Below are 22308 nucleotides of genomic sequence, written 5' to 3'. Positions count from 1 at the left end.
CTGGAGTGAGCTACTTCACAGGGTGTAGTACCTCCAGTGGCCACTAGGTGGCGGCGGAGAAGAGACAAATTCCATGTCGTCTTTGTGTACATCATTTGTTGACCAAACCATGTAAATATTATGTAAATCCAATGGTAATTGCCTCTCAAGGCTTACTTCCTGTTGCCAGTAGGTGGCGCTATCATGACTAGTAAATATTTTCATGCTGATGTATACAGGGCGGGACCCTAATGTAACCAATGAGGTTTCAGGCAGATCGGACAATGTACATCAAAGTTACAACAATGTCCTGTCTTCTTGCAAAACATCAAAATTGTACACCAGATAACAGGATAACCTTAAAAGTTTTGTGCGGATAATTGATAACTTTCAATTGATAGGTCTTACGGTCATACAGACAAAATTTCAGCTGGATCCCATTAATTGTGTAGGCCAAGTTGATAAAAGTATTTTAAAAAAGGTATTTCCTGTGGCCACTAGGTGGTGTGCTATCATCATATTGTTATACAGATGTGTTCATGGCGGAACCCCTATCAAACCTCTGAACTTTCAGGCAGATTGGACAACGTACAGTGGTCCCTCGTTTATGGCGGGAGTTACGTTCTAAAAATAACCGTAGTAGGCGAAATCCGTCAGTTAGTTCAATTAGTCAGTTTTATTTTTTACAATAATACAATTTACAATTTTTTTTATTATAGATGTTTTTAAGGCTTTAAATTTGGCAAGCTGAACGCATTCTGTACTGTACAGGAGACACGGCACGGAGGAGATTGATTGACAATGGTCTACAGTCCCTTAGCCAATCAGGACGCAGAACACAATGCACTATTAAAAAAAAAAAAAAAAAAAAAAAAAAAAGCATGCAAAATTGCACAAAAAAAAATCTGCGAAGCTGCGAGGCTGCAAAAGGTGAACCGCGTTAGTACGCGTTATAGGGAGGGACCACTGTACACCAAAGTTACAACAATTTCCTGTTGTATGGCAAGACTGGTGAATTATACGCCACATAATGGGAAAACTGCAAAAGTTTTGCACGGACCTGTGAAAACTTTTCATCACCAAGGGTTTGAGAATGGACACACCAATTCTGAAGTAAATCGGATGAATCCTGTAGGACAAGATAGCAAAAGTATATGTGTCCTGAAATCGCCAAGAAGCAGCACATTATTCAAAATGGCCAATCTCATGTTGGGTTTGGGGGGTGGGTCCAAGAGGCCTCTTTTGTGCGTCTGGGCATGATACAAATTTGCGAATTGCGTATTTGTAGGTGAAACCAGCCATTGGGGCTACACATTAGGAGCACTGTGGAGCCGTTTTGCCACACCCATTTGTGAAACCACAAAAATTGTCGCCAGGCAGCACGGGCGTACAAACTTTCATGAGTTTTTGTTCAGACCTCCAAAAATGCGATTCTTGGGAGAGAAAAATAATAACAATAATTAAAGCTGCAAGCAGCGATGAATGGGCCCCCACATAAGTTGAGGCTACTGGTGGGACTCTGAGTGACGCAATCATCTGGGGTGAAGTTATAACAGTTTTTGATGTTATGTTGAAACATCGAAATTGTCCACCCCTTTCACAAAAACTGCAGTGACTACAACATTTCCTGTTGTCGTATCACTGGGCTTGACTGGGTAGGGTATAGTAGATGCTTGCAAAAAACAGAATGTCCAGAAGAAGATTGTTGATTTGACATTAAAAATGAATTTGATTTATTGTTCCATATTTTACAAAAATGATGATGGCCATTAGATTCTCAAAATTATAAAGCAGTCTGATCAGCAAAAATGGGAAATAAGCTACCAGCTGCAAACTAAGGCAAGGTCTAAAGACTGTGTGCTTCCCAGCCAAAAGCCCACACAATGGGCCTCAGCACTTCCTAAAAGGTGGTTGAACTCCCCACCTGCAGAGGGAGCACACTAGTTATCATCCCACATATCTCATACACTATAGCACATAGGAAATAAGTAATGTATGTCTTAAAATAAACAAATATAGAAATTGGCCCCTACACTCACAATATTCATTTTTAAGCATCATCAATGTCTTAAAAAATTTTTTTAGACCATTTTGACATCAATTGAGTCAACCTGCTCGGAGCTGGACGTCTTAGTGTAAAACTTTGCCTCTCCTGTGTCAATAGGTGGCACTCTCATTACCACTTAAAAGTGTCATATAGATGTGTTCAGGGTGGGACTCTCATTAAACATGTGAAGTTTGGGGCAGATTGGACCATTCACACCAGAGTTACATACCACTTCCTGTTTACCTCCTGGTTCATAGCAGAACATGCAAATTAGATGCCTCATACAGATCACACAGTGTGATGAAAACTCGTGAATTTGATAACTTTTGGTGTCAAAGGTCTTATGAAGGTAGCCATAACATTTGAGGTCAATCTGATGAAAGCTCTGAAACAAGTTCGAAATATTACAACCCCTGAGAATGGCCAAAAATACACCAAAATTAAAACTTCAAATCAAAATGGCCGACTTCCTGTTGGCTTTACGGTATGGCCCCAAGAGACAAATAATAATAATAATAATAATAATAATAATAATAATAATAATAATAATAATAATAATAATAATAATAATTAAAGCTGCAAGCAGCGATGAACGGGCCCTCACACCCCATGCAAGTCGGGGCAACTGGCGTGACTCCGACTGTTCCGATCTTTAATTTGAATGAGAGTCAGAAGTTTGAGTGAGATATTTCACACGATGTAATATTATTCCATGACGACTAGGTGGAACTGGAGAACACAAAATCTAAGTCATCCTGGTCTACATCATTTGTAGGCCGAAGCAAGTTAATTACATGTAAATCAAATGATAATTGTGTTACAAGGTATACTTCCTGTTGCCAGTAGGTGGCGCATTGAGTATCATGGTTAACTGACATGTTGATGTGTTCAGGGCTGCAACCTGATCACACACATGGAGGTCTTTAAGCAGCTTTTGTTACCAAGTTTGAGCTGAATGTGATCAGAGATTTGGGAGGTGGCGCTGCTCTGCTCCTTGCTGCTCCTTGTCTTTAATGTTTTTTAATGTTTTAATGGTTTTTACTGTTGTACCTTTACGGATCTGAACGGTGTGACGGCAAAATTGGAAGTGGGCTTAAAACGCAATGGCGACCTTTGCACAAGGACTGCTTCTGGCACTGTTTATTTGGAGATTACTTTCAACATGTCAAACATATCCTCGCACGGAAGCGAAGCTGCCGCTATGCTACACAAGAGACGCTCTGCTATCTCTCCAGTCCACGGGAACGACCCCACCTGTTGATCTCCCAGAGGTTGTGAGAGCACAACGGCAAGAAGTAGACAACGGAGGAGAGCCAGAAGAGGGGAATACGGCAGCGACTCCGACGGAGAGGGAACAGACCGCTGCCCGGCATGATACTCAGCAACGTACGGTCGTTGCGGAGCAAAATAGATGAACTCCGCGTCAACACCAAGGTATGTTGCGAATACAGGGAGTCGAGTGTGATGGTGTTCACTGAGACTTGGCTCCATCGGGACATCCCGGACTCTCTCGTCGAGCTTGAGGGGTTCTCTCTCATACGAGCTGACAGAACTGACCTATTGGGGAAGAGTCGAGGGGGCGGGGTCTTTCTGTTCGTGAATGACAGCTGGTGTAGGAACTGCACCGTGAGGAAGACTGTATGCACAGCCGACGTGGAATTGCTGTGCGTGTCGCTCAGACCCTTCTATCTCCCAAGGGAGTTTGGGAATATTATAATCTGTGCAGTGTATGTTTCCCCCAGTGGAAATGCAACCAGAGCTGTGACCCAAATAGCAGACTGTGTCCATCAGCAACTGCAAACCATACTCCTGGTGCCCCAGTCTTTATTCTGGGGGATTTTAACCACTGCAGACTGGAATTTTCACTCCCCGGATTTGAACAGTACATAACTTGTGTCACGCGGGACAAAAAAATTTTAGACAAATGTTATGGTAACATCAAAAATGCATACACAGCAAAACCAAAGCCCCGCATTTCACTGCACGGATTGGGATATATTTCATAATCTGGAAATACAATGTGGCCACTGAACAACTACAGACTACATACAATTTTGTGTGGACAGTGTGGTCACCGAAAAGGACATTATAGTGTATCCCAACAACAAGCCTTATATAACTAAGAGTGTGAAGGACTGTATTAATAGGAAAAAGATAGCTTTTAAGAATAATGACAGAGCAGGGGTGAAAGTAGTGCAAAAGGAGCTCAACCAGATGCTAAGAGATGCCAGGAAGCATCATAAGGATATGTTAGAGCAGAATTTTATGGCAATGGACTCTAAAAAGCTGTGGGACTCAATGAAGACAATAACCAACATGAACACAATCAAGAAGTGCCCTATTACTGATGATGATATGAGGAAAGCAAATGAATTGAATAATTTCTTTCTTAGGTTTGAAAAACATGACTTTTCGGAGGAGTGCACTGGATACAATCTCAGCTGATCCATGCTGTGGGACTGTTGTTGACCCACACAAGATCCAGTCAATTTTTAAACATGTGTGTACTAAAAAATCCACTGGCCCAGATGGTATCTCTGCGCTGCTCTTAAAGGCATGTGCAGAAGAAACTCACCCCAGCGTGGTGTCCCATCTTCCAGCAGTCCGTGGATTTACACACTGTACCTGCTCTCTGGAAAAACTCTGTTATAATTCCAATTGCTAAGAAACCCTGGCCATCTGAGAATAATGATTTTAGACGCGTGGCCCTGACTTCAATTGTCATGAAATGCTTTGAAAAAAATAGGTCAACTCGGCACTTGACCCACTCCAATTAGCTTACAGGCAGGGCAGGGGTACTGATGATGCCATTAACAGCATCACCCACCTCACTGTTAAGCACTTAGAAGACCCCAAGGCCTATGCACGTATTTTATTTGTTGATTTTAGTTCAGCTTTTGATACACTGCAGCCTCATCTTCTTATTCAAAAACTGAAGCAGATGAGTGTCAGCCCTTTTTTAATTAAGTGGTATTTCTCTTTTTTAAACAATCAAAGTCAGCAGGTCAGAGTCAACAACGTCCTTTCTGAGCCCAGACCCATCAGTACAGGTGTCCTGCAGGGCTGTGTCAGCTCCCCAGTCCTTTTTACACTGTACACAAATGAATGCACAAACAGCCACCCTGGGAACTTTGTTTTTAAATTTTCAGACGACACAGCTATCCTCACCTTATTGTACAAAGACACAAGCCCATCAGCCTATTTCTGCGAAATACAAAACTTTGTACAGTGGTGTGATGCAAACCACCTCATTTTTAACGTTACCAAAATGAAGGAGATGGTTCTGGACCCCAGATCAGTGGGGGATCACAGTCCTGTGGTCATATATGACACACATATCGAACAGGTGTGCTCTTACAAGTATCTCGGTGTGCACTTGGACAACACTTTCAGCTTTAAAGATCATGTTGAAACTGTGTGTTCTCGTCTACAGCAGAGACTTTACTTCTTGCGCAGACTCAGAGTGTATGGTGTGGACCAGAGGATTATGTTTTTATTTTATCAGGCTGTATTGAAAAATGTGATCAGATATGGCATGTCAGCATGGTTTGGAAACCTCACTGTACAGTTAAAAACTAAGCTGGCCCGTCTGGTTCACACAGCTATGAAGGTGAGGGAGAAACGAGTACCAGTCCCTCCAGTCAACGTATGAGCAGTCTGTTCTTCAGCAGGCTCAGAGGATATTGACTGACCCATCACATATCCTGCAATTAGAATATAGCTCTTGCCCTCTGGCAGACGATACAGAGTTCCCCACTGTAAACTTAACCGATTTAAAAATTAATTCGTTCCGACCTCCATTAAATTTTTAAATAGTGCTGTTTGAGGCTGCAGGGATTGTGCAATATTTCCATGGGTTTTTACCACAGGGTATGTGCAATATGTGCAATGTGCAATATGTGTTATGTATTTGTATGTGCAATATCCTGTGACGTACAATGTTGACTATGTGCAATTCATTATGTTTGTTTTATCACACTGTGGAGGCATGTTGTGCGCAGCATACGAGTCCAAAACAAATTTCCCCATGGGGACAATAAAGTATATCGTATCGTATCGTATCGTATCGTAACCTGTAAGTGGATGCAGCGAAAAATAAAAATTGTGAATTCCTGTTTACAGTAGGTGGCAGTATGCCGATAAGTCAAATGAGCCAAACAGACGTAATCAGGTCCAGACTCTCATCAAGCATGAGAAGTTTGGGGCAGAATGGACAATGTCTGAATGAGTTACTACAACTTCCTGTTTCATTGCGAAACATTGAAGTTGAAAATGTAGCCACACCCACATGGTATGATGAAAACTCAGAAATTAAAAAGCTTTTGATGTCAAATGATCTTTCATTTCAGTGAAAGTCGGAACAAGGAGGCATAGAGTTTCAATCCTTCAGTTAGATTTTTCATGTGGGGTAATACTTCCTGTGGCCTCTAGGGGGCACTTGAGATCACACAAAATGTAAGTCATCTTGGTCTACATAATTTGTACACCAAACCATGTAAATGTCATGTAAATCAAAGTATAGTTGTGTTAAGAGACAAACTTCCTTTTGCCAGTTGGTGGCGCTGTGAGTAACATACTTCATCATACAATTTGATGTGTTCAGGGCTGCACTTTGATCACATCGGTAAAATCTGGTTGATGCAAACCAATTGGTTTGCAGACCATGTTGCCATGGCAATGGCGTTCATGAAAAACCTTTGAAATCACAAGGAGGAATCATCAAGGTTTCAAAGCTTTTCTTACCAAGTTTGAGCTTAATATTGTCAACAGGTGCACATTAAAATATAAAACATATAACTCCCTGTGTCCAGTAGGTGGCGCTATGATCATAACTCAATAGAGCGATACAGATGTGTTCAGGTCGGGACTCTTGTCAAGCATAATGATGTTTGGCTAAGTTACAACAACAACTTTTTAATCAGTTTTTATGTAACATGTTTTAAGTTGACATGGACCACATCAATTGGGTGAAATCTGAAGGAGATATACATCAAAGCAGAACACATGATTTTCATGCCATTTCCTGTTGCCAGTAAGTGGCGCTATAAGAAATGGTTAAGGGTTATCATGTAGATGTGTTCAGGATGGGACTGTCATCAAACATGTGACCTGTGGTGCAGATTGAACCATGTCCCTCAGAGTTATTAACTACTTCCTGTTTACTTCCTGGTTCACGGAGAGACATGAAAATGTTGGCCATAATGGCCATAAAATAATGGCCACACGGTGTGACGAAAACTCACGATTTTAATAACTTTTTAATGACCCAGTCCTTCTGAGAAGATGTTTTAATTTTGAAGTTTTGCACACCTTTGACCACCAGAATCCAATCAGGTCAAAAGTGGGTCCAAACGAATATTTGTGTTAAATTCAAACAAATTGCCTCAAAGTGTTCCTGACATATCACGTTCACAAGAACAGGCCAGATGGATAGACAGAGGGACGTATGAAGCCCGTCCCTTCTTTTTTTTGTTTTTCCTGGCTTTTCTCTATGAATCTATGGCGTTGGACTTCCTGTTAAAAGCCCCGCATTGAGACTATGAAATGTACAGGACACCTAGACCAGTTCAGGTCCAATTAAGGCTGAATTATTTCATTAAAAAAAAGTATCAATATAACATCTGATGACAAACTTTTGAATGGCAGTGCGTGTGCTTTTGGATAGGGAAATAAGAATCATGTATGTTTGCTGTTTTTTTATTTCTAATCTGCTTTTAATTTTATTCAGGCTCATGATTTACCTCATATACTCTTATCAAATTTTAATTTAGATTTTAACAGAGTGTGCTGGAACGAGAGGTCTCAGAGGGTCCATGTTAACAAGGACACTGTCCAGTTCCTTTTTTTCTTCTGCAGGATCCCCTCAGAACTGTGTTCTTTCCCCTCACTTATTTTGTTTATACACAAACAAATATCAGAGTAATCGTGCATCAAGATTTTGTCCTTAAGTATGCAGATGACTGTTATCACATGTCCTTTCCTTGTACTGTGTGTTTATGTGTTTGTATTGTCTGTTTTGCTGTAATTATGACTACTGTCTGTATTTTAAGTTGCCCCTTGGGGACATTAAAATTTTACTTCACCTTACATTACATCTGGAGGATTATAGGTTGTTGTTTTTGGATAGACGCCGTTGGTTTAAAGAGTTCCCTTTTAGTCATCTATGTCTTTGATCACTGATTAATTTAAGATTATCTCTGTTGTAATAATCAGTCACAAACAGGATTTTACTGAATGAAAAAGAAGAACAGGGTTTTTGAAGGTGATGCACAAAGACCGGACTGTTTCCCTGCTTTAGGGAGGGGTATGCCACCCCACACAGGGTAGCCATCAAATTGAGTAATGCCGAGCAGAGATGTGGATGATAATGCCTGTTACTCACAATGGTGTGGACCAAGTGTCTCCATCAAGGCAGGACTCCTGTTAAGTGACTTCACTTAATGTCCTTTGGGTTGGTTGGCAGCTAATGAGGCTTCCTGTTGCTCCAGATTCCTGCCAGAAGACTCCTACACTCCAAGCAATCAAGCTGTTGTGTGCCTCAGTACAGCTGCATGCATAAAATGTCTACATTCTTGTAAACTTACTACAGTGCGTACACACACTGCAAATGTGTAAGAGACTCTGCAGGACATTCTGAGAAGGTCTAGACGAATGCATATGTATTGTATAAGAAATAGTAGCATGAACTGCATGCTGTACTTAATGTTTAAACTTTCCACAATATAATTCTTGAAAGCAGTGCTTTCCAAGAGCAGACTCACATCTTGAATGTTAGAGAATGGACCACCAAGGGGAGAGTGTAAAATGCATCCTACATTATAGTGCATTTTTGCCATTGTGGGGAACCACCTAAGTATTTCTCAGACAAGAATACACCTAGATCATACTTGAAGTCTGAATTGTTGAGGATGGGAAGATCTTGTATGCTCAGTTTATAACTGCTGTTATTAGGGTGTTACACTTCAACACAGCTGTTGTGTGTCCTTTTGTATGTTTTGAATGCTACAGACATCAGTACCACAAGTGAATTACCAAAGGCTGCCTTGTCTTTACCGGAAACAACCATCAACATTGACCGGCCAACTTGATCTTAAGATGATCAGCTAGCAGGTTCTCACATCTCCAAAAATTTCTCTGCCAGCCATTATTTTTGATAATGTGACACGTTATTGAAATCTGAGCGATTAATATCTCCCCTGCAAAGGTCTCAAAGCTGAATTTGGCAGTACAACTCCAATTTAAGAAAAGTTTGGATGTTATCTGAAACAAAATTCAATTCAACTGAAAACAGTATAAAGATAAGATATTTAATGTCCAAACTTAATTATTTTTCAATTAAAATATACACTTATTCTAACTATGATGCTTGCAACGCCTTCCAAAAAAGTTGGGACGGGGCAACAAAATACTGAAAAATTTGTTGAATGCTCAGAAACACCATTTTTAAACATTTTACAGGTAAAAAGGTTAACTGGTAATAGGTGACACTACCAGACATGGTAATGACATGACATAATATAAAAGAGGCATCTTTGAAATCTGCCAATCTGTGAAAAACTGTGTGGGCAAATAATCCAACAGTTTAGGAACAACCTCTCTCGAGTGCAATTGCAAGGAATTTAGGATTTCACCATCTACAGTCCATAATATCATCAGAGATTCAGAGAATCCAAAGAAAGCTCTGGATGTTTATCACTGCATCTGCAAATGCAAGTTCAGACTCTATCATGCAAAGTGAAAGCCAGATATCAACAACATTCAGAAACATGGCCAACTTCTCTGGACCCTAGTTCATCTGAGATGGACAGACACAAAGCGGAAAAACGTGTGTTGTGGTCTGATGAGTTCACATTTTAAATTGTTTTTGGAAATCATGGACAACATGTCCTCTGGGCTTAAGAAGAAAAGACCATCCAGATTTTAAGCAGCTCAAAGTTCAAAGCCAGCATCTGTGATGGTATGGATATGTGTGGTAAGGAGCATGTTTAATTAATCAAGCCAGTTTCAGATTGTTGTGAGCTGGGTTCATGGAAACATGACAAATCAATGTGGATGTCAACTTGGACTTTGGCAACTTGTGATGGACATTGTTCCCTATTTGCAGATATTTTATAAACCAAAAGATCAATCTGTCAATATTGACTTATCAACTGATAAATCAATATTGAACGTAACTATTAGATGTGGCCCTTTTTAGTCTTGTCACCGTACAGTTTGCACATTCATCAATGGCTGTTTCCAAAACACTCACGGCCTTAAAAACTATAGAGGCCTTAAACCCTTTTCTAGCATTTGAAAGTCAGAAGTAAAACTCTGACGGTTAAGCTTAAATTATTTGTTGCTTTGTGTGTTTAACAGTTATTTTTTTATTTATTAAGTAGATGAGTCAAATCAACAACTGTCGGATTCTTGGAGGTTTGAGGTGAGAGGCGTCATTGTGCTCTTACACACACTGAATAAACCTGACAGCCTATCATGTGCTGGCCTCCTGCTCAGCTACAGCTGGATTATCACAGCTCTGCTCTCTACCCTGCCAGTGCCGCTATTTAATCTGCACACATTGAGCTGTGTACTCCCTGTGATGCTGAGCCTCAGGTTCTCTCATTAGAGTATTGCACCGTAGTTGATTTGCATTCAGCAAACATGCACAGAATACAAGAAAGCTCCTGTACCTTTGCTCTTTGTCCCAGACACACATAAATGCAGAAAGCTAATGAGGATTGAGGCTGTGGGACATCAAACATGGAGCATGGAGGTCTGCTTATGAGTCCTACCTCAAAGCGCTGAGAGCTGACTTTCTTCCCCTTCTTCATCCAGGTGATGCGAGGTTTGGGCTCACCCACTGCCTGGCACACGAATGATGCCACACCTCCTGAAATCCCTGTCTGATCGTCGGGGGACTTGATGAAGCTGGGCATGCCTAAGGGTGAAAGAGAGGATAAGCAGTATCAGATATAGAGCCTTGACAGAGAAATAGCTCCAGGCAGGTAACAGATTTTTCACATCTCTACATCTGCTGTAGGTCTTGCAACAACAATGTGCTCTTTTTTTAAAGCCGTCTCATGCCTGTGGACTCAACTAGTCAAACACAAACCGGCAAAAACCTCTGAGGGTCATCCTCTCTCTGATCAGTAGTAGCATGGAAATCAACACACAGGGGTTACAGGGGTTCTTTTTTCAGGAGTTTTTCCTTGGGTGATGTGAGGGTCTAAGGGCAGAGGTGTTGTACACTGTAAAGCCCTCTGAGGCAAACCATGTTTTGTGATAATGGGCTCTATAAATAAAATTGACTTGACTTGACATGACTTGACTTGACTTGAAGGGTCAACTGGAACCATAATACTGTACATCATCAACATTCAAGTCTGAATAAGTGTTGTGTATGGATGCTCAGAAAAAAAATCATAGTTATACTTTGTGGTCATGCATAGGCTACAGGCTGCTATTGTTTTAATGATATTACCACCCACCGAGAGGGTGGAAATGGAAATGTCAGGCATATGGCTGGCAAAAGACAAAAAAATATATATACATGTGTATATATATATCCCACCTTCGAAGTCCACATACCAACTTCTATCACATTGTTCCTTTAATCCAGAGTTCCGTTTCAAACTCTAGCAAAGGAGAACAAAAACATTTGCATAGTCAAGTGCACTCTGCCACTGAGGACTGCACCTGGAGCTTCACAGAAAATGGATACTTCCCCAATCACTCCCAGTCAAATGCTCTACAGGCAACATGTTCTCATCCCAGCTCATCACATGGAGCTGCTCTGTCAGTGACCTTCTGTTACTACTTATTACATTTTTGGTATCCTTCTGCATCGGCTGTTCACACTCCAGAATGTTGTTCCTGTGATGTCAACAAATGCACATGGGTGGATAAAGTCATGGTGGGATGATGGGCAGCCCTTTTCCGTGATGACAAGAAATTCACTCTGTGGAATGATGCTGTATGTTTACACAACAGCACATGGCAACCAACACAACTGTCACAATGGTTAGGTTTAGGCAAAGAAATTACACAGCTTGAATACAAACAATTTATTATCTGTGCAGACACCCAAACTGCTCTGCTCCTAATGTGACTAAGACCAGGAGGTTATTCCCAAAAGCAGGTTATGTGAAAACTCTGAGTATGTTAACCCTGAGATGAGGGAAACTCTGTGTCAATCACCATGGTAACTGACTCTGTGAACATAATCTGCTTGCTGGCAGGTTTTCTTAAAGAGTTTCTACCTGTCTCCTCCCACCTGAAGCAAGCTGTCAGATGTGGATTGTCTGTATTTTTGCAATCCAATCGACGCAGAATTCTTAGTGCCTTATTTCAGGAGAGGATTTTCAGATCTCGATTGGATGTGCTCTCATTCCCCGATGATTTGTTATAATGGCACAGCTTTTCATTACACTTAATCATTCATCTTAATAACATTCTCCTGCCGTACATATCCTGTCTCACACACCACCATTCTGTTGACTGAGTAAAACTCAGTTTTTTTTTATAATTAGTATTTAATAGAATTTTCTTATACACAACACCAATATTTTTGTCTACAAATCAATGGCTCCAGTATGGATAGAATAAAGAAAAAATAAAATATAAAATTGATATTTTAAAAACAATAAAATAAAACAAAACTCCAATAATAAATTAAATTTAAAATCCAATAAGCTAAAATAAACCTAGTAACATACAATAATAGACAGTAAACAACATCAGTAATGAAATATCAGTTAGCTAAATAAAAGTACCATCCCCACGTTTGTATGCACCATAATCTAATACTCAGTCATCATAGTAATTCTCAGTCTCATGAAGAAAGTTAATATTGTGTTAAGGTGTGTCCTTTATGTCTATACCAAATGTTATAATTGATATGTAATTTAGACAAGAGGACATATATGTGTTAAATCAGCATTCTGTTGGGGGTTTAAGTACAAATCTGAGGTAACTTGATTATCTTAATCTAATTCCACTTTCCACTTCTACCCCATTACACTTCAGAGGGAAATATTGTACTTTTTACTCCACTACTTTTATTAGATAACTACTTTACAAATAATGATTTTTTTTAACACAAACCAAAAATATGAAAATATAGAAGAGCAGCTGAAACAATTAAATGATTAATTAGAAAATTAATTGACATCTATTTCTTTGGTGTAAGTCATTTCTCATGCAAAATAAAAATTTAAAATTTGAAAAAAAAATCATGGTTCCAGATCTCATACATAGTGTATGTATGAGGCATTACTGCTTTTTCTTTTAATTATTTTAAACCTTGTATTACTACATTTATTTAAACCTTTTTGCAAGTGTACTTTGACTTTTAATACTTAAATGCTTTTAAAATCACATTTACTTTGTTAAAGTTATTTGAAAGTATGTCACTTTTACTGCAGCAGAAGTTCTTCTTCCTCCTAGTCTTTTTTGGTGTCATGTCCCCAGTCTTGTTTATGTGCTGGAGTCTTTACACACGGCGCACAACCTGCCCTTACGTAGTGTTTAGGAGGCACTATCTGTGCTAATCGGTGAGTTAAGATCAAGTGGGATTCATCATTGAGCACACCTGGGTAAGAGCAAGTTTTGGTGCTTTGGTGCATCTGGAGTTGACTCATGTTATTTTTTCTCTTAATTTCTCTTAAGAGAAATTTAAGAGAATGTTGCTGCATGAGGCCCAATGAGACACATTCTGCACTAGTTCCAACAGCGTGGCTTTATAGAGTGCAGGTACTAGACTGACCTGCCTGCAGTCCAGACCTGATTCTCATTGAACATTCGAGATTAATGATGAAGAGCAAAATATGACAACAAGAGGCCTGGACTATTGAACAACTGAACATATATCAAGCAAAAACAGGAAATAATTAGCGTCCTCAGTCCCCAAACACTTACTCAGTGTTGTGAAAAGAAAAGTTGATGTGACACAGTGATTAATATGTCCCTGTCCCAAGTTTTTGGAAAGCATTGCAGGCATTAAACACAGAATGTATTTATTGAGTGTATAATTACAAAGAAAAAAATAGTTTTTAAGTTTATCAGTTTGAACATGAAATATCTTGTCATTGCAATGTATTCAGTTGAATATATGTCAAAGATTTGCAAATCATTGCTTTCTGTTTTTACATTTAATACACTGTCTGACAATCTATCCCCATAAATCTTTTATGCTAGACCTTTAAAAAAGAAGCAGTGGAGTCTAAAATATTCTTATATTCTATATCCTATACTGTACACCCTCGACAAGTTGCCAGACAATTCACAGGGCAGACACATAGAGACAGACGTTTACAAACAACTTGAAATTCAAAACCAAACCTCAGTATGAAAACATCAAAATCCCAGGTGTTTGTGTGCTTTAAAATAATGTACCTGCATTGTAGAGCTCTGTCTGTCATGTTTTGCATTCCTGCTCCTTCCTGCATAGGGGGGTAATCCAGAAAGGAGGTTCAACAAACTCTGAGTCTAACCCTGAACTCTGAGTTGATTTACTCCAAGAGGGGAAACTCTGAGTATTCCGTTTCCGAACAGCTGATCTGAATTACTTCAATCAACTCTGAGTATGTTCACCCTGAGTTCAGCGCATGCACGACCTCAATAAAAAGCCATCATCAATGGAGCCCCAATACCTTGATTCACCATGGCAACCGCTGAGAAAAAGAAACAAAGCTACTTTAGCCCATTGGAACTAGAGGTCCTAATGATGCTTATGGCGAATGTGTAATAAGTAACACAGCTGCAGCAGCTAAGGAGAGAAAAGCATCTTGGGAGAAAATCACTGCTCGTGTCATTTGTGTCAATACGTAAGTTAGAATGCACGTGTCCATTGACTTAACATTTACCACACTTAATTAAAATCGTAGCATACAGGTGAAAAAGTGGTGGATTGAATTCATTTTGATTTTCATTTAGGTGCAATCCCACAGGGGGAAAATGCACTTGGAAGCAACTGAAAATGAAATTTAAAAACATCATTCAGAAAAATAAGGCATATTTTGCTTGGCCATGGTTGTAGACTGACCTCACTTTGGTTTCATTCACATTTGACATTAAACAAAGTAAATATTCATTCAGTGGCTATTTCAACATGTAGCCATTTAATCACAGTACTTGAGTGAATGTACTACAGTTCAGCTCTGTTCAGCAAAGGGACGCACAGTAACTTAAATTACAGTAAAAATTACAGCAATTGGGATCATTATAATTCCTCTAAAACATTATGTAAATATGATTAAATGATATTAGTCAGTCAGTCAGTCATTTTCTGTAACCGCTCGTCCTTGTAAAGGTTGCAGGGGGCCTGGAGCCAATCCCAGCTGTCATCGGGCAGAAGTCGGGGTACACCCTGGACAGGTCGCCAGACTATTGCAGGGCCGACACATATAGACAGACAACCATACACGCTCACAGTCACACCTAAGGGCAATTTAGAATCAACCTGAGCTGCATGTCTTTGGACTGTGGGTGGAAGCCAGAGACCCCGGAGAGAACCCACGCAGACACGGGGAAAACATGCAAACTCCGCACAGAAAGGCCCCCGTCCACGGACTGAACCCCGTTCCAACTGGGTTTCGAACTAGGGACCCTCTTGCTGTGGCGTCGTGCTAACCACAGTCCAAAGACATGCAGCGTCGTGCTAACCACGACGCCACCGTGCCGCCCCTAAATGATGTTTTTGTCTTATCTTGGTATGAGTGCTCTGGACCACTCGTAAAAAAAAAAAATTCTTACCTAAGAGAAAAGCAAAAATAACAAAACATTGGTGAATCCCAAACTAACAGAACTAACAAAATAAGAACAATTCCTGGATATGAGCAAAAATAAGAGAAAATTTGTCCGATATATAGTCTCTTGCATGAGGCCCACTGCCTCACTGGAATAAGCAGGGACGTCCCTGAAAAAGACCTCATCTGGATGGCAGCATATGTTGCTCCAAAACCTGTATGTACTTCTAAGCATTCATGGTTCCCTCACAGATGTGCAACTTACCCATGATGCCATGAGCACCAAACCCACCCCCCAAACCATCACAACTGCTGGCTTTGAACTTTGAGCTGGTGACAGTCTGAATGGTCCTTCTTAATTTTAGCCTGGAGGACACAACATCCATGATTTCCAAAAACAATGTGAAATATGGACCCCTCAGACCACACCACAATTTTCCACTTTGTGTCAGTCCATCTCAGTTGAGCTCTGGTCCAGAGAAGAGCAAGTGTCTTCTGTTGTCTCATCTAAATGTTGAAATTCTAAACCAAATTATTGATTGATGATTGATCATCATATCAATTAAAGTTTGTGCTTAACTAGTTTTGGGTTTTTTTTTAATCTGGTGATAATACTGGTATTGTTTAAAACTAGTAGGCCTATGGAATCCTGTGGTACCAACCATCTCATGTTAGCTTGTCAGGAAGAGGGGCAAATAACACTTTAAAGTTAGAATAATTTTTTGCAAGGAAAAATGACATGGTCATTTCATAGAGGTCCTTTCACGTGACTTCAAGATAGCTGAATAAAAATGGGTTCTATGGGTACCTATGAGTCTCCCCTTTACACACATGCCCACTTCATGCTAGTCTCATGCAGTCTGAGGTAAAAAACATGCAGTGTTTTTGCAGGCAGTGAAATGTGTTCTTTTGCTGATTGTTTTTGAATATTTCTACATATTGGGGTCTTGAAACAGTCTTGAAATTGCTCCCACCTTGAGCTGAGCAGACACATGCAGCTAATCCAACTGATGTCAGCAGGATATTCTATCGCCAACATCAGTAAAGCCATATTTTGGACTGTGTAAACAAAATGAAAATAAGACTCAAATTACTTAGGACAGCTATCTCTCAAATTTACACACTGACATGAAGAGCCATACACTTACAATACATAAAAATGAGATAATGTGATGTGTGCACTGCACTGCTCATCTTGTATGAGTGTTGAAACAGTGGCCTGTACCATAAATCAGTTATCCACATTTACAACATTGTGACTGCAGCATTTTTAAAATGGCTGTGGAACTGCCTCTCATCATCAGTTTAATTATTATTTTTTTGGGCTGTTTATCCTGATATTTTATTTCTTACGATTAGTGGTTGTAATCTGAGAGGCGGAACTAATCACTGCTACACGAGTGGTCCGCCCAGAGTTAATTGTGAGAAGACCTGCGGAGCACCGCGCCAAAACACGGCAAAAACAAGGAAATGGGCAGAGCTAAGCAAATAAGAAACGAGAACACATAGAAGGAAGAATACAAGGAGAAGAAAAGGCAAGAAAGATTTAGCCCCTCTTAAAAGGATAAGGAGCCTTTGAGGTATGTTGATTGTAGTTTTGTTTATTAAATTATTTGCAAAAACTATGAGTTTAATGTTACAGATGTGTTTGCCTGTTCTATTTTGAGCATTATTACATGCTACGTCGGTGTATGTAATTTCAAAGTGTTTTTGCAATTGAATAATCACTTAAAGGCAAGCTAGAAGTTATTCTGCCTTATAGGACATTTATACATGCATTTTATTGATTGTATTCTGTATTTTTTCTTTTTCTTCATTTACTTCAGATCTCATGGGTTGGTTTTTGAATGGATTAAACCCAGTATTTTAATCAAGACCTCGTGCCTATTCTTGGAGGGTGCTACAGGCTATATGCAAAGAGGAGCATTAAAGTTCCAGGTACAAGTTTAGTCCTATTTCCCTAGCAGGGACCCTTGAGGAGGATTTGGCAGGCAAGGCGAGACATTTTCACAGTAACTTTTGGCAGCTGATAAGCGTGCACTTTAAAGGTCAATGTAATTCAAAACCCATTTGTGCAGTTGGAGCCAAGAACTGCTCCCAAGTAGATTTCCATGGAAACCCATTCTACAAATTGTACAACAGGTTACTGTGAGTTCTGAGGATGGTCAGTGCATAGCAGGGACATACTGCCCTTTAAAGCACCATGCAAAAATCAGTCAGCTTGTTAGAGTCAAAGCCAGTGCAGAGGGTTTTATCAAAGGTTTCAAGGAGGCAGAGGAGGTGGGTGGAGAAGTAAGTGGATCGTACCATTGTTAAGCTATTTATTTCTCATGGCTGCTGTTGGCTGACCCTGAAGCTGGACACTGTGTATCAAACATTCTGGTTCCCCCTCCCCACTTCACTGGCAGATGGAAGCTATCTCTCACTTCAGCCCGTTCTCACTGCAAATTTGTCAAAAAGCAACCTTCAATGCAACATGGCTGGACAGTGTCACCTGTGGACGCAGTGAGACAGAACCCTTGTTTTGATACGCCGGCGGATGATACGCCGGCGGATGACGGCATATCAAAACACATGCAGCTCACACGGGCGGCAATACTTGAAAACACGGCCGGACGGAACCGGTCATATGTGCATGAAACGCTGAAAAACAGCATCATGGAAAAAGTCAGGCAGTAACCACATAATGTTAGGAGCATGAGGGCGCTAACAGGGCAGGTAACTGACTTTCGTACGGGAGTGCAGAGTTTGCTTCCTATATGGATGGATGAGATTTTTTTTGCTACACCTTACCATGTGCCTCTTTTGCCTAATCCCAACTATCATGAAAGTCCATCTTGTTGTGTAAACATAATGACCATGCTGCTTCATCCCACTATGTGCATTTGTTGGAATCACGGTAACAGCATCTCAGAGCGTAAACAGCTGCCAAGAGAAGGATGCCTAAATCATCATAAGTAGATGTGGAAGGTCACTGACAGAGCACTAATTCCTGCACTGACACAGAATGTTGATATGGAATAAAAATTGTGTCAAGTCAGTTCAAGTCAAGTCAGTTTTATTTATATAGCCCATTATCACAAAACATGGTTTGCCTCAGAGGGCTTTACAGTGTACGACATCCCTCTGCCCTTAGACCCTCACATCACCCAAGGAAAAACTCCCCAAAAAGAACCCCTGTAACGGGGAAAAAAAAGAGGAAGAAACCTCAGGAAGAGCGGTAGAGGATAGTGAGGGATCCCTCTTCCAGGACGGACAGACGTGCAATAGATGTCGTAAATAGCAAATGAAATACAATCATGGCAAAAAAGGAAAGATCACAGCAGAGGGGGAGAGAGGTGGGGGAGAGGGTGGGGGGGACAGCAATAATAGAAACACGATGCATGTCATATTACAATAATGGTAGGTGTGAAATTAGTAATTGCTCTCTATGATACAGTTGAGAGAGATGATAACAGTCTCATGCATATGTTGAAAGGGAGTTGTCCAAAGGCAGGATCACAGCATCAGCACAGCTATCACCACGGTCAGGCACAGTCAAGGTTACGGCCAGGATCCAGGGAAACTAGGAAACAAGGGAGCAGGAACGCTCCCAAGAGGCAACAGGATTAGCGTAGTGCAGTTCAACAGACCCAGGCTCTGTAATCGCGAGCCCCAGGTAGTGAGAGTACCACATGGCTATCACAGAGCTAAGCTAAGCTTGCAAATGGCAATGCAGTTAACAGACATGCATGATTTCTGATGGCGGCATTGAGAGAAGGAAAGGAGCTCAGCGTATCAGGGGAAGTCCCCCGGCAATCAGGGAAGTCCCCCGGCGTGGTGTGGAATTGTCGAAAATTAATGAAATTTCTACAAATGCAAAGCTGTCAAGGTTGGTAAATAAATATGCAGGAAAGAAAAAAGTCAGACTGCAAGAAACCAGTCTATCAGTTTTTTAAACAACCCCCTCATTTAGGCTAATTTATTTGCAACAAAAAAACAAAGACAGAAGTTCGCTGTTGTAAACATCACTCACAGTTTCAACTCGGACCTACTGTAAACGTGTGCGTACACAGTTTTCCTTTATAAAGACAGATTTTAAGGTATTTTAAACCCACTCACCTTCAGTTTTTACCTGCAAAAAAGTAGTTTATGTAATTTGGATAAACGTTTGGCTTGTTTACAAGTTGCAAAGTTGCAATGCAATGCATAGTTAGCAATGTGCATTTGTTGACATCACGGTAATAGCATCTCGGAGCATAAACAGCTGCCAAGAAGAAGGATACCTAAATCATCATAAGTACTGTAGATGTGGAAGGTCACTGACAGAATGGCACCATGTGACGAGTTGGGATGAGAACATGTTGCTCACTTACATTCCTCTCTGACTCTGTGCTTGCTGGTTCTCTTGGAATTGTTTTCTTAGAAATATGTCCATTTGACTTCAGCATATAACCACATGGGCAGGAATTTATCATGAGAAGGAAATAGGATAAAGTAGGATATAAAGAGTCTTTCAACCCAGAGTGGAAAAACAACATATTGAAGCGATTTTACTACAAGAAGATTTTTTTTTCTTGTACTCTTTTTTTTTCACCTTTGTTGCAAAGTTGTCTTTTCTAAATCTGGTAGATGACTTACTGCAAAATGTTTCACCACCAAATATTTAGTTCACCGTCACGTTGAACTTAAAACACACACACAACCCTGTCGACTGTAACAACTCAGAAATATAACAACCAAATACAGCAAAAACATGCCATCAAATGTACAGAGGCACATCTGGTGCAGAGATTATCTGAATGGTGAGAAGGGTAGAGAGATCTTCAACAGACTGATAACACACAGCTAATGGATCCGCTCCTGCTAGCTGCTTCACCAGTGGCTAATAGCTATTTCTGCTGGATAGGTATAAAACACATCCAGAGGATACAACTAACTTGACACTTGAACTTATCAAAATGTGTGCTCGAGCACTTTCAGCAATGACTGTACCAATGGCTACATGCATTTTTAAATCACTCTAAGTTAAAAAAAAAACTTTTAGGCAGGTGCTGCCACTGTACTATACATCTCTGGGTCCCCTCTTGTTAACTGTTTTTTTTTTTTTTGGGCAATGACATGCCATGACTCGACAGGATTAAATGTGAAAGTTTTTGATTCATCATCATCCTCTTAATGGCTTCTTTAGCACACCATCTTGTCTTGCCGTTTTAACATCTGCCGCCTATACGTCCTATACCGTCAAACTTTTTGAGGCTTGTGTTTTGTTCAGTGATTGGTTTTGTGGTGGGGTCTGGGGGCATTGGGTGATATGGCTAAAAATGATTAAAATTTTCATATTGGTTGATATCGATAATTGTTTACCAAAAAAGTCAAATCATTAATCCTGTATTAGTTTAAAGGCTGATTTTTGGTCCTGGGTAAAAGTTAAAAAATGTTAATTGTGGATTAAACTGTTATTTATTGTCAGAACATGACAACAGCAGCTGAGGTAGATTAAAAAAAAAATTAAAACCAATTTATAAAAATAAAACAAGAACTGAGGTAGCAGTATGGCATTAAAACCAAAAATAAATATGGTAAAACAATGTCAAACTCTTTGTAGAAAAACATTTTTAGTACAGATTTTACACCCACAGGAGAAGGGAATGAATGGAAGTTTATACAGAGACTGTAACATTCTATGGCAAATTCAGTCACACCACAGTTATCTGTGGCCAAAACAATTAGACAAAAAATAACTTAATACACAAGTTGAATGTTATTGTATCATTATACTGTTGCAGTGCACATGAGTGGCTGGGAAAAGGTGACTGCTTTCATCATTTTCTGGTAAATGGCAGGTAGTAGCTGGTGTTTAAGGTGCATTACCACCCCTCATGTACGAGTGGTTTGATTATTGGAGGATTTATCAAACATTTATTAGGTCATCATCAAAAAAAATATATTATTATTTTATATTATATTATTATATTATTAATTTTATGGGTTTATTACCCAGCCCTGCATAAATATGCTACACGTTAAAGTTTAAAGGAATACATGGGATGGAGTTCTATGAAACTGATGGAAGATTTATATTGCCAGGCTATAAAATCAAGCCTAATCATAATAATAATAATAATAATAATCATCATCATCATCATCATCTTCATCATCATCATCATCATCATCATCATCATCATCATCATCTTCATCATCATCATCATCATCAACATCATCATCATCATCATCTTCATCTAAATGAGACAAATAACAAAACTGGCCTTTGACAATATGTGTTGTAAATACAACAAAACAATTCCAGGGGGTATCTCCACTGTCTGCAAAAGAAGTCTTACTGTATAACACAGTAAAATGGCCCTACTTCTCACTTGATGACCAGTAATCCAGCATCCTCCAGGCTACTCAAAAGTAGGTGGAATAAAGTGTATTGGTTTTGAGCTCATTTCTTCATGGGTGGTTTAACTCCTGGGAGCCGAGTAGCAGTCATGATTCAGTTTACGAGTCGGCCCAGTCACAGTTAAACCTTGTCACATCATACTGGCTTTCTCACATCCCATGCTCATGGAT

At 39.9% G+C, this 22308-nt stretch overlaps 1 protein-coding gene across 1 annotated transcript in view; it reads right to left on the bottom strand.

The window, feature by feature from the left end:
- Positions 1–22308, bottom strand: part of ptprfa (protein tyrosine phosphatase receptor type Fa) — a 223900-nt gene that overhangs the window by 160023 nt on the left and 41569 nt on the right. Inside the window, 1 exon segment of the mRNA XM_042512701.1 lies at positions 10801–10946. Coding sequence (XP_042368635.1) covers positions 10801–10946 — 146 coding nt within the window.

This window comes from Plectropomus leopardus, chromosome 3, assembly GCF_008729295.1.
Source record: "Plectropomus leopardus isolate mb chromosome 3, YSFRI_Pleo_2.0, whole genome shotgun sequence".
NCBI classification, from domain to species: domain Eukaryota; kingdom Metazoa; phylum Chordata; class Actinopteri; order Perciformes; family Serranidae; genus Plectropomus; species Plectropomus leopardus.
Note: the sequence above shows the minus strand (reverse complement) of the source record. Positions and strands in the feature narration are given on the sequence as shown.